The sequence below is a fragment of the Miscanthus floridulus genome, chromosome 16, assembly GCF_019320115.1.
Source record: "Miscanthus floridulus cultivar M001 chromosome 16, ASM1932011v1, whole genome shotgun sequence".
In the NCBI taxonomy this organism is placed as follows: domain Eukaryota; kingdom Viridiplantae; phylum Streptophyta; class Magnoliopsida; order Poales; family Poaceae; genus Miscanthus; species Miscanthus floridulus.
In genome coordinates, this window is record NC_089595.1 from 72,833,368 (window position 1) to 72,846,486 (window position 13,119).

At 44.7% G+C, this 13,119-nt stretch overlaps 1 protein-coding gene across 1 annotated transcript; it reads left to right on the forward strand.

Moving 5' to 3' along the window:
- Positions 1-4,462: 4,462 nt before the first annotated feature.
- Positions 4,463-5,362, forward strand: LOC136509934 (uncharacterized). The gene has a single exon (XM_066504521.1). The coding sequence runs from the start codon at positions 4,503-4,505 to the stop codon at positions 5,145-5,147; it is 645 nt and encodes a 214-aa protein (XP_066360618.1). The 5' UTR covers positions 4,463-4,502; the 3' UTR covers positions 5,148-5,362.
- Positions 5,363-13,119: the final 7,757 nt, after the last annotated feature.

The window sequence follows — 13,119 nt, forward strand, 5'->3', positions numbered from 1 at the left end:
TGTTTTTGTGGATGTGTGGTGCCCCTCAGTCCATGAGACAAGCTAATAATAGATTTAAGAGGTCACTAGGGACATGTAGCAACAAGTTTGATAAGGTACTGTCTAGTGTGATGAAGCTAGCAATTGATATCATTAGGCCAAAGGATACACAATTTTCAACTATTCATAGAAGGTTACAATCTCCTCGGTTTGCTCCGTACTTTGATAAATGCATTGGAGCTATAGATGGGACACATGTACCCGTCACTGTGCCAACTGAGAAGGTAGTCCAGTACACGGGAAGGAAAGGAATCACCACACAGAATGTGTTAGCCGTATGCGACTTTGATATGAGATTTACTTTTGTTCTAGCCGGATGGCCAGGATCAGTTCATGATATGAGGGTGTTCAATGATGCACTTGAGAAATTTGGTGGCAAGTTTCCACATCCACCTCTAGGTATGTATGGGCTTTTACATTTCTTCATTGTCTTTGTCATAGTATTTATCATGTTACTTACACAAGTATTGTGTTGTGTAGACAAATTTTATCTTATTGACTCGGGGTACCCAAATCGACTGGGTTTTCTTGCACCGTACAGAGGTACAAAATACCATGTGCCCGAATGGAGAGAAGGGCCTGCGCCTAGAGGTAAAAAAGAGCTCTTCAATTACACACATTCTTCACTTAGAAATGTTATAGAAAGGTCTTTTGGAGTCCTAAAGATGAAGTGGAGAATTTTGTTGGATTTGCCTAGTTTTCCCATGGCAAAGCAAAGCAAAATAATAATGACATGCATGGCACTGCACAATTTCATTAGATAGAGTGGTATGATGGATGACCTCTTTGACTTGTGTGATCAAGATGAAAACTATATACCAATAGAGGAAGGAACTTCAACTCAAGCAACTAGAGGCACCACACGATTTGGAGACGAAGATGAAAACATGAATCAATTCCGTGATTGGATAGCGAATGGTTTGTTTACAAGGTCATAGCATCGCTATGGTTTGTAATAATAAATTTTTTTTGTAAACCATTTGAACATTATTTGTGAGAATGTACATTGCGGCAAACAACTTCCATAGCAGTCAAGCTGAGCTGCAAGGAATGGCGCTAGCGTGCAGCCAAGCTATTTGCCAAGCAACTATCAGAGCATGCCAGGCAGAGCAGCAAGCCAGGCGTGGAATTGGCGCCAAGGCCGCACGCGGGAGGCAGCAGCGCTAGCAGGAGCCAGCAGCGCGACACTGTTGGCGTCAAATGCCAGGGCACCAAGTTAGCATTAATGAGGGGTGTTTTGGTCTTTACAAACATGTACATGTCAGGTTTAGTCAACTAACCAAACATGGCCTTACTAAAATTTAGGAGGTAGTTTAGCTGACTAGATTTAGGAGCTGGGAACCAAACATGACCTAAAATACTATACATATGCATTAGATGAGCCATATGATACTTGGGTTGATATGACATGGCATCGTTGCAATGATATACTCCCTCTGCCTCCCCCTAATAAATAGATTCCTAGCGCAAAAAAATGTATGTAGGTAAATCAATATCTAGAAGGCTCAACGGTCCACTGGCCCATTTATTTTTCTCGAAGTTCCTTCATATTTACTGCATCCCTCCCTTCTCCCTCTTGAATAAATAGATTCCTAGCCAAAATTGTCTACAAGTAAATCAATCTCTAGAAGACTTAAGGTCCACTAGCCCATTTATTTTTCTTGAAGTCAACTCATATTTACACGCCCCCTTCTCCCTCTTTTCCACCAGTCTAGACTTGAGTCTCTGCAATTAGATAGGTGTAGTAAATGCTATAATTATTGTGCAACTTAATAAGTGTGCAACTACTTCAATTAATGAAGGGTAGTATGGTCTTTTCTCTATCATACTAATCTGTCCTAGACTTGCTAGAAATATACTCCCTCCAAGTTGCTAAAAGAAGTTGTTTTGGACAGCAACACGGTCTCCAAAGCACAACTTTGACTTTCTTAATTTTATAAAACTATTTATTGAAAAGTGATATATGTAAATTTTTATGAAAGTATTTTTTAGGACAAATCTATTCATATGGTTTTCATATTTTCAAACTCAACAACTTACAAGTTATTCATGATTTATTTTTCAATGTTTGACTCAAGTCTTGTCCAAAATGACTTTTTTTAGCAACTTGGAGGGAGTATTTATTCAGGGGGAGTATCAGACAGAGCACTAGGAATAGCCTTAGGGCCCGTTCAGTTATTCAGGAAGGGGGTAGGAATTAATCCAGCTCATAAATTGTTATACGAAATACACAATCTATCGAGTTCATAAACCCGGGGTCCCTCATGGACCTGCTTCCCAGCAAAAGATCGGCCCAGCAGGCGACGTTGCGAACGACGCGCAACTCCTAGGCTGGCCCAAATACCTAATGACAGGCCAGAAGGGCGATCCAATCTCCGACCGGAAGGCCTAGCCAAGGAGGAACGACGCTCGCTTTTGACTCTGGCCCGCCTCTCCAACCGGAAGGCCTCGAGGAGGAACAACGCTCGCTTCTGACTCCGGCCCGCTTCTCTGACCGGAAGGCCTAGCCAAGAAGGAACGTCGCTCGCTTCCGCCTCCGACCTGTTTCTCCGACCGGAAGGCCTAGCCAACACCGCTTCCAACTCCGACCCGTGTCTCCAACCAGAGATGCACCGAACCTCTGCTTACTTCCCTTCTCTGACTGGCGCAGTCGGAACCGACAAGGACCAAATGACCGGGGACGCCCGCTCAATGATGACCCAGGAAACAGGCAGAGCAAGTAAGGCCTGCTCAAGTTAACCGCAATACCAAGGACCGTACCCTGTACACCTACAGGACAGTACCAGCAGGACATGTCAGAAGGGTGCCCTGCCACCTTCCAGGCATGTCAGAACCCAAGCAGTGTTGTGGCGTCTACGTTTGCCCTACAGCGTTGTGGGCGCCATTAATTCCCATACCAGGTGAACACGGTAAAATCCCCCACATGCCTCTGGGCATCAACAGTATTGTGGGCGCCGTCATTTGCCATACATGGTGAATGCGGTAAAACCTCCCACATGCGTCTAGCATAAACAGTGTTGTGGCCGCCTACAATCATCTTGTACCCGACGGCGTGGGCAACAAGACTTAGTAGACGTACTCTCTCTCTCTCGCTTGTAAGGCCGTCCCCTTCATCTATAAAAGGGGATGCGCTCTCTCCCAATAAGGACAATCAATCTCACAAACACAGAGAACATCGACGACTCTCGAACGATCCATCAACGACAACTCCAAGGACTCTCGAACCATTTGAACAACCAACGATCTATTCACCCTCTGCTAGCTTTAGACACTCTAAAGCTACAAAGAGTACACACTCGAATACTTAGCGCACGAAAGAGCTCCCATCACTCTCAGCCCTTCGGTCTAGAGTCCGACCGGATCTCTTGCACCCCCCATTTTACTCCCTTCCGTTTGTAACCCCACAGCAAAGTTCGGGCACCTGGGCTCAGAAATAAAGTCATCGACCGACTCAAACTGGACGTAGGGCATGTTGCCTGAACCAGTATAAACCCTGTGTCATTGAGTGCTAGGCTACATCCGATCACAACGTACGGTAAAACTACAAATATTTACGTGTTGATCACTTTTTGTACTGACACAATCATTCCAGCCAAGAATAATTCCAGGCCATAAATCCTAAACAACCGAACAATCCCTTAGTAGGAAAAATATCATCAGTTAATCATCACATTGAAAGTTTTGGCAACGTTCAAATGGATATTATTCCTCTCCTTTATCTTTATTTACATGGACATGTTGAAATAAATACACCATCAAGATATATTTTATAGAGAGTTGATGAGGCTAGTTTAATCTTTGTGTATTTTTCTTAAATCTAATCAAAATTAGAGAAGCTTAGTCTCATATAAAGTTAGGACGACCTATATAAATAAAGTATGGGCAGTAATACATTATGTGTGCGCAGGCGTAGAAATTTTCGCCCACACACCTCTTTTTTCCTCACCTCACGCGCGCCTTCTTCTTCCTCCTGCGCTCCACCGCCATCTCCTCACCCCTAGCTCCGGCGACGTCAACGGCCCTCGACCACAGCCAACCGGTTAAGGTGCGACCCGACCTTCTTCCTCCTCGTGCGCCCACCTCCTACCATCCCACCATGGCATGCTAGAGTTTCACCGGAGCTCCTTCTTCGTCGCCATGCCAGTCTCGGCGCCGTCTCCGTGCGAGCACTACTAAAAGTTTCCAGATGTCTGGCCCCAACTGAGCGTTGACGAACAAGCGTCCCACTATATACACAATTAATTAACTAAGGCCGACTGTTTCGATTTTGAACACGTATCGGTGGTCAACTCTCTAGCTAACACAAAGAAATCAAACACCAACCTGTGACCATTCCAAAGTCAGACCCTCTACGTGGTCAACCCTCCCCTATAAATGCCTCCCCAGGCCACCATTCAACACCAATTCACAATCGTTCACCTTCGCAATTTCCAGAAGCTTCTGTCTAGGCACCCTCCCTCGCCATGGGCAACGGCCTCTCCCCTTGTCTGTGCCCCAGGGCCGCGCACGGCGGCGAGGCGGCGCGGCTGGTGTTCTGGGGCGGGTCGGCGAGGATGGCCGACGAGCGGCGGTCCATCACCGCCGGGGACGTCACGGCGGAGCTCCCCGACCAGCACCTCGTCTGCGCCGGGGACTCCTTCTTCATCGGCCTGACGGTCCCGGCGCTGTCTCCGAGCGAGCGGCTCGTGGCCGGGCGCACCTACTTCGTGCTCCCCGCGGCACGCTTCTCGTGCAGCCAGGCGCTCACCGCCGCGACGCTCGCCAAGCTCTCGCCATCGTCCTCCGCCGCGAAGGTGCCCCTCGCCGGCGGCGCGGCGTCCCCGTTCGAGTACGTCACGGGCTCCGACGGCGCGCCGCTCATCAGGATCCTGCCCGAGTTCATCGAGAAGGTGATCACGTCGTGCGGCGGCGGCGGCAAGTGTGGCACCCCGGCGGCGGAGCAGCTGTGCAGCACGCCGGAGCTGAGGAAGCACTACATGCAGCTTGTGGGGGCGCGAGCGGAGAGGCCGTGGTCGCCGGGGCTTGAGACGATATCCGAGGCCGAGAAGAGGAGGAGGATGCCGTCGCCGGTGAGGCTGGTTGGGCTGGCAAAGGCTTCTTCAAGATAGCCCTGCATCTGCACATATGCATGGATAGATTGCAGAAGGGAATAGAGAGTTTAGCCTAATTTTCGCTTCTTGGGATGCAAGAGGGAGAAAAAGAAGCAATGTAGATAGATACAGAAATGAAAGGAGTAGGCACATTAGATTTAGTTTTAGTTCATCATTTTTCTCTCTTTGAACAGGAGATACTCCAAGTGGATTGAATCATGAAAAATATTGAATAAAATTGCATGTCATCCATTGCAAGTTTGCATTTGGGTTGTCCTACTAAGGGGAAAAAGTGTCTAAAATTGTAAGGCAGTTTCAACATGATCTTCAGAAGTGCAGATGTATATGAGCATGCTTTGGAGTAGAACAACAAACTTTAATTAAGCTAGAATTGTTGCAAGAGACCTTCAATTTTGTTGTGGTTGCTGTCACAATTCGGATAGGTCCTTTTCAATTTGTTGCGGTATACCTTTTAATTTGTTACAACAGGCCTTTCAGTTGGTCTGAAGAATCTTTTTATTTGATCCATTAGTTTTAATATGCATTTATACTCGCTCTTAAATATATGGGCCTGAAAACTTCTAAGGCCCCGTTTAGATGCAAGCAAAAAACAAAAAATTTTCAAGATTCCCCGTCACATCAAATCTTACGGCATATGCATGGAGCATTAAATGTAGGTAAAAAGAATAACTAATTGTACAGTTTGTCTGTAATTGGCGAGACGAATCTTTTAAGCCTAAATAGTCCATAATTGGATAATTTTTGCCAAATACAAACGAAAGTGCTACAGTAGCCAAAAGCCAAAAATTTTCGGAACTAAACGCGCCCTAAGGTGACGCCTCCAACGATGAGCATGATACCGCTGATGCCGACGTCATCCATCTAGCTGGAGTAGGTTTTCACATGGCACCCTATCTCGATTAGAAATCGAATCGAATTTTACGTATTAGAAGTTTTATAAAGGTATCTTTGCATCGAGTATAATTCGAATATACAAACTGAAAAGAAGGTTTAATCTATTTTTTCCACTTTTCCTATATTTCATGTGCCTAAATTTTAAGATGATTTCAGGCAGCACTTTTGTATCTCTAATTAGTACAAGTAAATTGCTACTTTTATAATTTGTTATTTGTCTTTGTGTTACAACATATCAAATTTTATTCTTGTCTTCCTATAAAAAATAATTATTAATTATTAATTGTCTTTGTACCAACATAAATTAGATTTGTCGGGCTTGTGGATTTGTATAACGGGTTTTTTATTCTCAGATCCAAAAATTGCGTTTACAGAAATTGCAACAAACGAAATCTGCAATTTTAGTATAAAATATATGCAATAACCGTCGTCTGAAAGTAAACTAAATTCAGGCACCTGAATTTTAGTAAATCCCATTTTTTCACAAACATATTTAATTTATGTTTTCCCTTGTGGGAGAAAGCCAATAAAATTAGATCATATTATGTCATGTTTTGGAAACACATATGCTTAAGGCCCCCTTTGGAACGCATGAAACTTTCTTGTTTTTGTGCTTTTTTCTATGAAAAATGAACTAACTTCTATAAAATTCCTATATGATTTCTACGAACTTTCTGCATTCCATTGCAGCCTTCTTATGTACTCAGTTTGTTTCAAATATCGTTTTAGTTTGACTGTAAATCAAACTTCTCTAACTAAAAGCACAAGTCCTAATTTCGACTCCTCGTGGGAGCAAATATTCCAGGATTTAATAGCGTTGTGCTTTTAGTGGTAGGCGATATTCCCGTCGACAGCGAGGCGTCTGTGAATGACTTCATCAATCTCGATGATTTGTCGGTCCAATCTTTGAAGATGCTCGTAGAGTAGGGTTTGCATGCATACGTTCATAGGGTGAGTGTGCGTGCGTTATAAGTGTCTGCATTGTACTGTGGTAGGCGACGTTCGGTGCCTATGGTGACTTTGTCAATCTCAAGAATTTATCAGCCTAGCCTTCGAAGATGCTGGGTTTATGTACGTGTATTCATAGGGACGAGTGTGTGCGTTATGGCCCCGTTCGCTGGTCTGAAACTTGGCTGAAACTGGCTGAAAAATACTGTTCCAGCTGAATTGTTGTGAGAGAAAAACACTGTTCCGGCTGATAAAAGAAGTTGAACAAGCCGAATATGGGGTAAGCCGAACAGGGCTATGAGTGTCTGCATTGTAGTGTGTAATCACAAACAAAAACTTCTCTAAGTTAGTTCATACAAAAGTATATTGACATAATAACAAACAAAATCCCTATCAAAACATGTTTTATGGTTGATTTAATGGAATAAATGTGATGCTATAGATATAGGTGTGTTTTTGTGTAGATTTGATTAAAGTTAGAAAATTTGACTTAAAACAAAACTAAAATGGACTACCGTTTAAAATGGGTGCAATAGCCACTGTCTACGTTCACCTTGGGCATTCGGTCAGACCGAACCGATCGGTTCGGTTCCTCGGTCATTCGGTCAGTTCAGTCATCAGAAACCTGGGACCGATCGGTCTTTGCAAAAAACGAAGACCGAGGAAGTTCGGTCTCGGTTAGTTCGGTTCGGTCTCGGTCACGACCGAACTAACCGGACCTGAGTAGCAGCCACAAACAATAACAGAATCTATAGCAATTTTCAACAGCATGCTTGCTATTTGAAGGCAAAAAAATAACAACACAATATATAAAACAAACCACACATTATTATGACAAGTTCTACCACACAACTTTCTCAGTTCTCACAAATCACAATCACACATAATGACATAACAGAAGTACAGAACAAGAACTACGGTCACTTCGGTTAACCGACACATATGACCGAACTTCTATCGGTTACTTCGGTTAGTTGGGAGCCAGGACCGAACTCATGATCGAACTTTTCGGTCTCGGTCTTTCCGGTCTCGGTCTCGGTCTTTTCGATTCGGTCTTCGGTCTTCGGTTAATTATGCCCAGAGTGAGTCTACGTTCTTGGCCATAGTGTTTTCTCTTTGCTAAATAATACTACTTACAGTCAGCTTTTTCGCGACGGTGTCTGAGCACTTTTTTCATTGAAAGAAAAATAAGTAGCACAGTATATCTTAAAAAGGCTATAACGACTTGCCATTCCGAACAGATGCAGAGCCCATTTGGTACGGCTCCGGGCAGCTCCGGCTCCGTCTGACGATCACTGCACCGATCACTGTAGAAACACTGTAGCTCGGAGCCGATGCTCTCCTCCCTGCTTTCTTCTTTCACTGTAACTTGGATACTGTTCACGGAGCCGGTGGAGCCAAAATTTTTTGCTTCACCAGTGAAGCCGCTGGCTGTGAGAGGGAGAAGGAAGAAGAGAGAAATCTGGCTTCCGCTACAGTGAATAGACAGTGGAATTGTAGGCAGGAGCTGGAGCCGTAGGAGCCGTGCCAAACGGGCCCGGAGTATAAAACAAACTGAATTGATAAGAAGAGGACGTCAGAATGGCTTCAATTTAACGGATGGGACGTGGCTGGGCCCGAACGGCCCAAGAGTCTTCCGTCTCCATCGACCGAATAAGTCCTTATATCTCCTTATCAGTATCAGCTTCTCACCCCAATCTATTAGACTTCCATCCTGCGTCGCCGTCCGTCTAGAGCCGGCCAATTTCTCCACCGCAGCCGCTCGTTGACTGCCTCCCTCTCCACCATGCCCCTCACCAGCTTCACTCCCCCTCCCTCTCCAGCAAGAGCTCCCACCTAGAACAGCGAGCAAGCATCCACCTTCCTTCATCGGCAAGCCCATCCGTTGCTGCTATCCTCATGCTCCAAGCCGACATCTTGTGTTGCTCAGGGAGGCCTAGATCCACACCCTCATCTTTTGGATCTAGGGCTGCAGTTGCTCAACATATGGTTTTTTGGGATGTTGCATTCGTTGTTTTTCTACGTTGCATCAGAAGGTTTCTCATGTTTCCACAATAAATCAGATGTCACAGTAGATGGTCTCTCACGTTGTGGCAATAAAACTAGTATCTCCTGTTGAGCAGATGGTGTTGCAGTAAGCAATGATTTTATCATGTTGATTAGAGATGTTGCATCTCCTTTATTTTGATGTTTCTGTACCCCCGGCTATTGGATGTTGCATTTTGTTGGTTTTCCATGTTGCAGTAAATAAAATGAGATGTTACAACAAATGATTTTTCATGTTGCAGCAATAAAACTGAGATGCAGTAATTGATTATTTTGCCAACTGATTAACCATTTTTCTGTTGCTCCTAAGTGTAGCTTCTATTGTTAAAATTGAATCATTTTGATGTTGCAAACAGGGTTTTTCTCCTATGTTGCAACATGTGCCTCTATGATGTTCTAATAGAAACTCATGAATGTTGTGGCTGATGACTTGATTTGTTTCGAGAATCTTTTCAATGATACATGTTGTGAGGGGTAGAAACTAATAATTTTGCTTATCTCGGGCTTCTATGAGATTTTTTCGTTTGAGGTTGCAGTATAGAATTTTATTTATCTCCCTCTTTTTCTTGTCTCTCTCGTGTGTTGGGTGTGTGCGGCAGGCACATGGCAACACAAGAACCTAACCCATGGTAGATGCCGATCGAGCTCTCTTTGGGTCTGTCAGGGCGCGGCAAGGGATGGGGGTGCAGCGTCACCACGCACGCTCCGGTTGCAAAGGAAGTTGCACAGCGAGGGCGCGCCGCATGCTCCTGTTGCGCGTCCGGACGCCAGCTAAGGGCCGGACGTTCGGGCGCTAGGAGTGCCGTAAAAAGACAAACGGCTAAAATAAGTAGCTGAATGTCCGAGTCAAACAGAAAACAGCTACTTCTACGCATTTTCACAGTGTACCTTTTGGTGCAATCCAGTCCCTCGGCGAAGAGACGGTGGTTAAATCTATGAAAACTGCAATTTTTTAACAAGCCATACATGGCTCTCATGGACGTGGCCAGGCGCCAAGCCAAACAGATTCGAGACGCTAACGTAATGGCTGCTAATACGCACAACTGCAGATACCAACATGCATGCATGGTGTTAATAATCTGCATACCAAAGCCCTTCCCACCTGAATCCCTGATAAGCAATGGCATGGGTTGTTGTTTGACCTTGACCTGAGTGCGCACGCATCATCAAGTCAACCATAATCTAATCTCCCGATCAACTCAATCATGTGTCTCGTACCACTCTTCTAATCTGCGTCAACAAGCTTTACAGGTAGGTAAGTATTACACCGTGTCAGTCACTCACAAACTCCTCCGATCCACAGCCTCGCAGATAGAGATTACAAACAATCTGTGGCCACGTCTTTTCCCAAAAGCAGCATCTCGAGTGGGTGGATCTCGCTCTCCCAGCGTGTGCTCGAGATTTCGCCCAACTGGTGGTGGCACCGTCTTATTGCGGCGACCACACGGTGGATCGTCGGACTTGACCGGGAGTGCGCGCGGCCGGCGGGAACTGACCCTGGCAGCATAGCCAAAAGCCACTTTACCGGAGAAAATTATTAACCTGATGATGAATCAATAAAGGTCCGCGCAATTGTATTGACCTAACCTTGGACGCATGCCAAGACCGATTTGTGGACTGATTATTATTACTGGTTAGATGTTGTTGAATACAGAATATTGTAGTCTGTAGTTGTCTTCAATCATCCTTTATTATTTGATGCCTGTAATTGTGTTGTTCCAAGCCCGGTATGCAATGCAACAGGAAGGAAAGAGAGAAGAGCAGGAAAGAATAACACTATAATAACACAACTCACATATATACTCCTACGGCAACGAACTAAAACTGTACTATCTCTGTCCCAAAAGAATGCAATTCTAACGTAGTGCCATGTTTTAGTAACTTAAGTTTGATTAATTATAGATAAAAAATATCCATGTTTATGATACCAAATAAACGCCATCAAATTAATTACGAAATGTATTTTCATAATAAATTAATTTAAAGACATAACTGTGAATATTATTCACTAAAAACTTAGTCAAACGTGAACCACTTTTCGTGGCATGCAACTCATAGTTGCATTCTTTTCAGGACGGAGGTTGTAACTCTCTTCCTTACATGTCTTGTCCTGGCCATCTAGCAAGAGGAACGAGCAAGCCCTAAGCATGTGTTTCGGGATGGAATGGACCTATCCTGGTTTTTTTATCATCTTTGTTATATGTTTATTAGTTGAGGAGACAGGTACATTCTATTTTTTAGTTGGATGAATTTAGAGGGATGGCATGATATGAATTTTTAATGCCATTACCAAGAGTTATCAACAGGCTCCACTTGCCATTCGTAGACCCCACATGTCATCCTATCATTTTTTATTGCCTATCTTATTTTTTTTTCTATTTTAAAGTCCTGTTGACGCAAAGATCGGTCACACACCAGCTAGGCCTAATCGTCTGGGTCATCACGGACCGAAGAACGCGGCGAGGATCACACTTACCTGGCGAAGAACATAGAGGTTTGCGAGTAAACCACCAAAGAAAAACCAATCGTGCTTGCGTGACGAACGGCCAGTTTTCGGACAAACTAGCATATGTGCCATCGATGCTCTCACCCGAGAGGGACCTCGTGGGGGCGAGGACGAGCCGGGTTGCCCTAGTGAAAGCCCTAGTTTGGTTTTGGCTAATTGGTGAAACCTAAGTACTAACCTATGTCATGAGTGATGAATTGAGCTAAGTTGGTACATTCAAGTGATGGAGCAAGCAAGAGGTCCATGGAGTTGAAGATGGACATGAGATGATGGGGATCAAGCTCCAATTTGAAAAAGAAGAGAGAAAAGAACAAAAAAAAAGTTGATCAAGGCAAAGGTACAAGATAGGTTTTTGTTTTGGCACTCAAGATACCATATACGGTGTGAATGTATTTAGGATCGATAGCCGTACTATAAAGAGAGGAAATCTTTGGCTAAGCAGTTTATCAAGTGCCACTAGGTGACATGATTCTTGCATATGTTTTTAGGAACCTAGTGCGCTAAACTTGATCCTTGTAAAATGCTCTGAAAAATGCTAACACACGAGCACATAAGTTATACACACTGTGGTTAGCAACTTGGAAGCAAGGGTGAAGCGGTTGAGGAGTTAGAAAAAGAAAAGGAGGCGAAGGCAGAGGACCGACTCTGGCGTCAGGTTAACAGGACTCACCCCGGGCGCGTCCGGTCAGTGGGCGCAGAGGGGCTCGCCCCCGGCTCTTCGATTGGAGCCTACGGAGAAGGTAGGACCGCACACGCAGGGGCTGCGTCCGGTCGGCTGTGACGTAGGGTGACATGAGCGGCGCGTGGCTTGGCTTGCAGTGCAGAGAGGACCGGACTCGGGCATGCGTCCAGTCGCCTTTGACCATATGTGCCCGGTCACGAAAAACCCTCTCGGGGTGCTTACTGGAAGTGACCGGGCTCCACATGGTGGAGCGTTGAAAGGTCCTTGTAGGGGCTCTCTCGGTTGTGTGAAGTACTAGTTGCATAGGTTTGTGTGACCTTGCAAGCTAGAATTGTTAGGTGAGCTCTAGCTAGCCCGTCACCTTTGTTTCCTATTTAGGATCTTTGTAAGATGCTTGAGAACTTTGATAGAAGGGTGTAGTCTTGACTACACCGATAGTTTTAAATTTCACATTTGTTTCGGTTAGCCAGTGCGATTAAATTTAGAAAGGACTATTCATCCCCCTCTAGTCCGCCATCTCGACCCTACACGTGATATTAGAGCTAGGTCTCTCATTTTTGTCTTCACCGACCCAAGAGGATGGCGGCTTATGGGCTAGATATTGAGTGTCCATACACTTTTGATGGCACACACTTTGCACGGTGGAAAAATTGGATGACTTGCAATTTTAAGTTCAGTTCCCCTCAAATATGGTGGATCGTAGATGTGTACTTTTCTTATGCGTTGGATGAAAAGAATGCAACTAAAGTGCAAAAGAAATGCCTACATCTCGATTACCAAGCTACTAACATTTTCTATCAATCTATGAAAGATAACATATTTGGGGAGATCATGTACATGAAGAGCGCCCATGATATTTGGTTGTACCTCAACTTGATATATGGGAGTGTCTC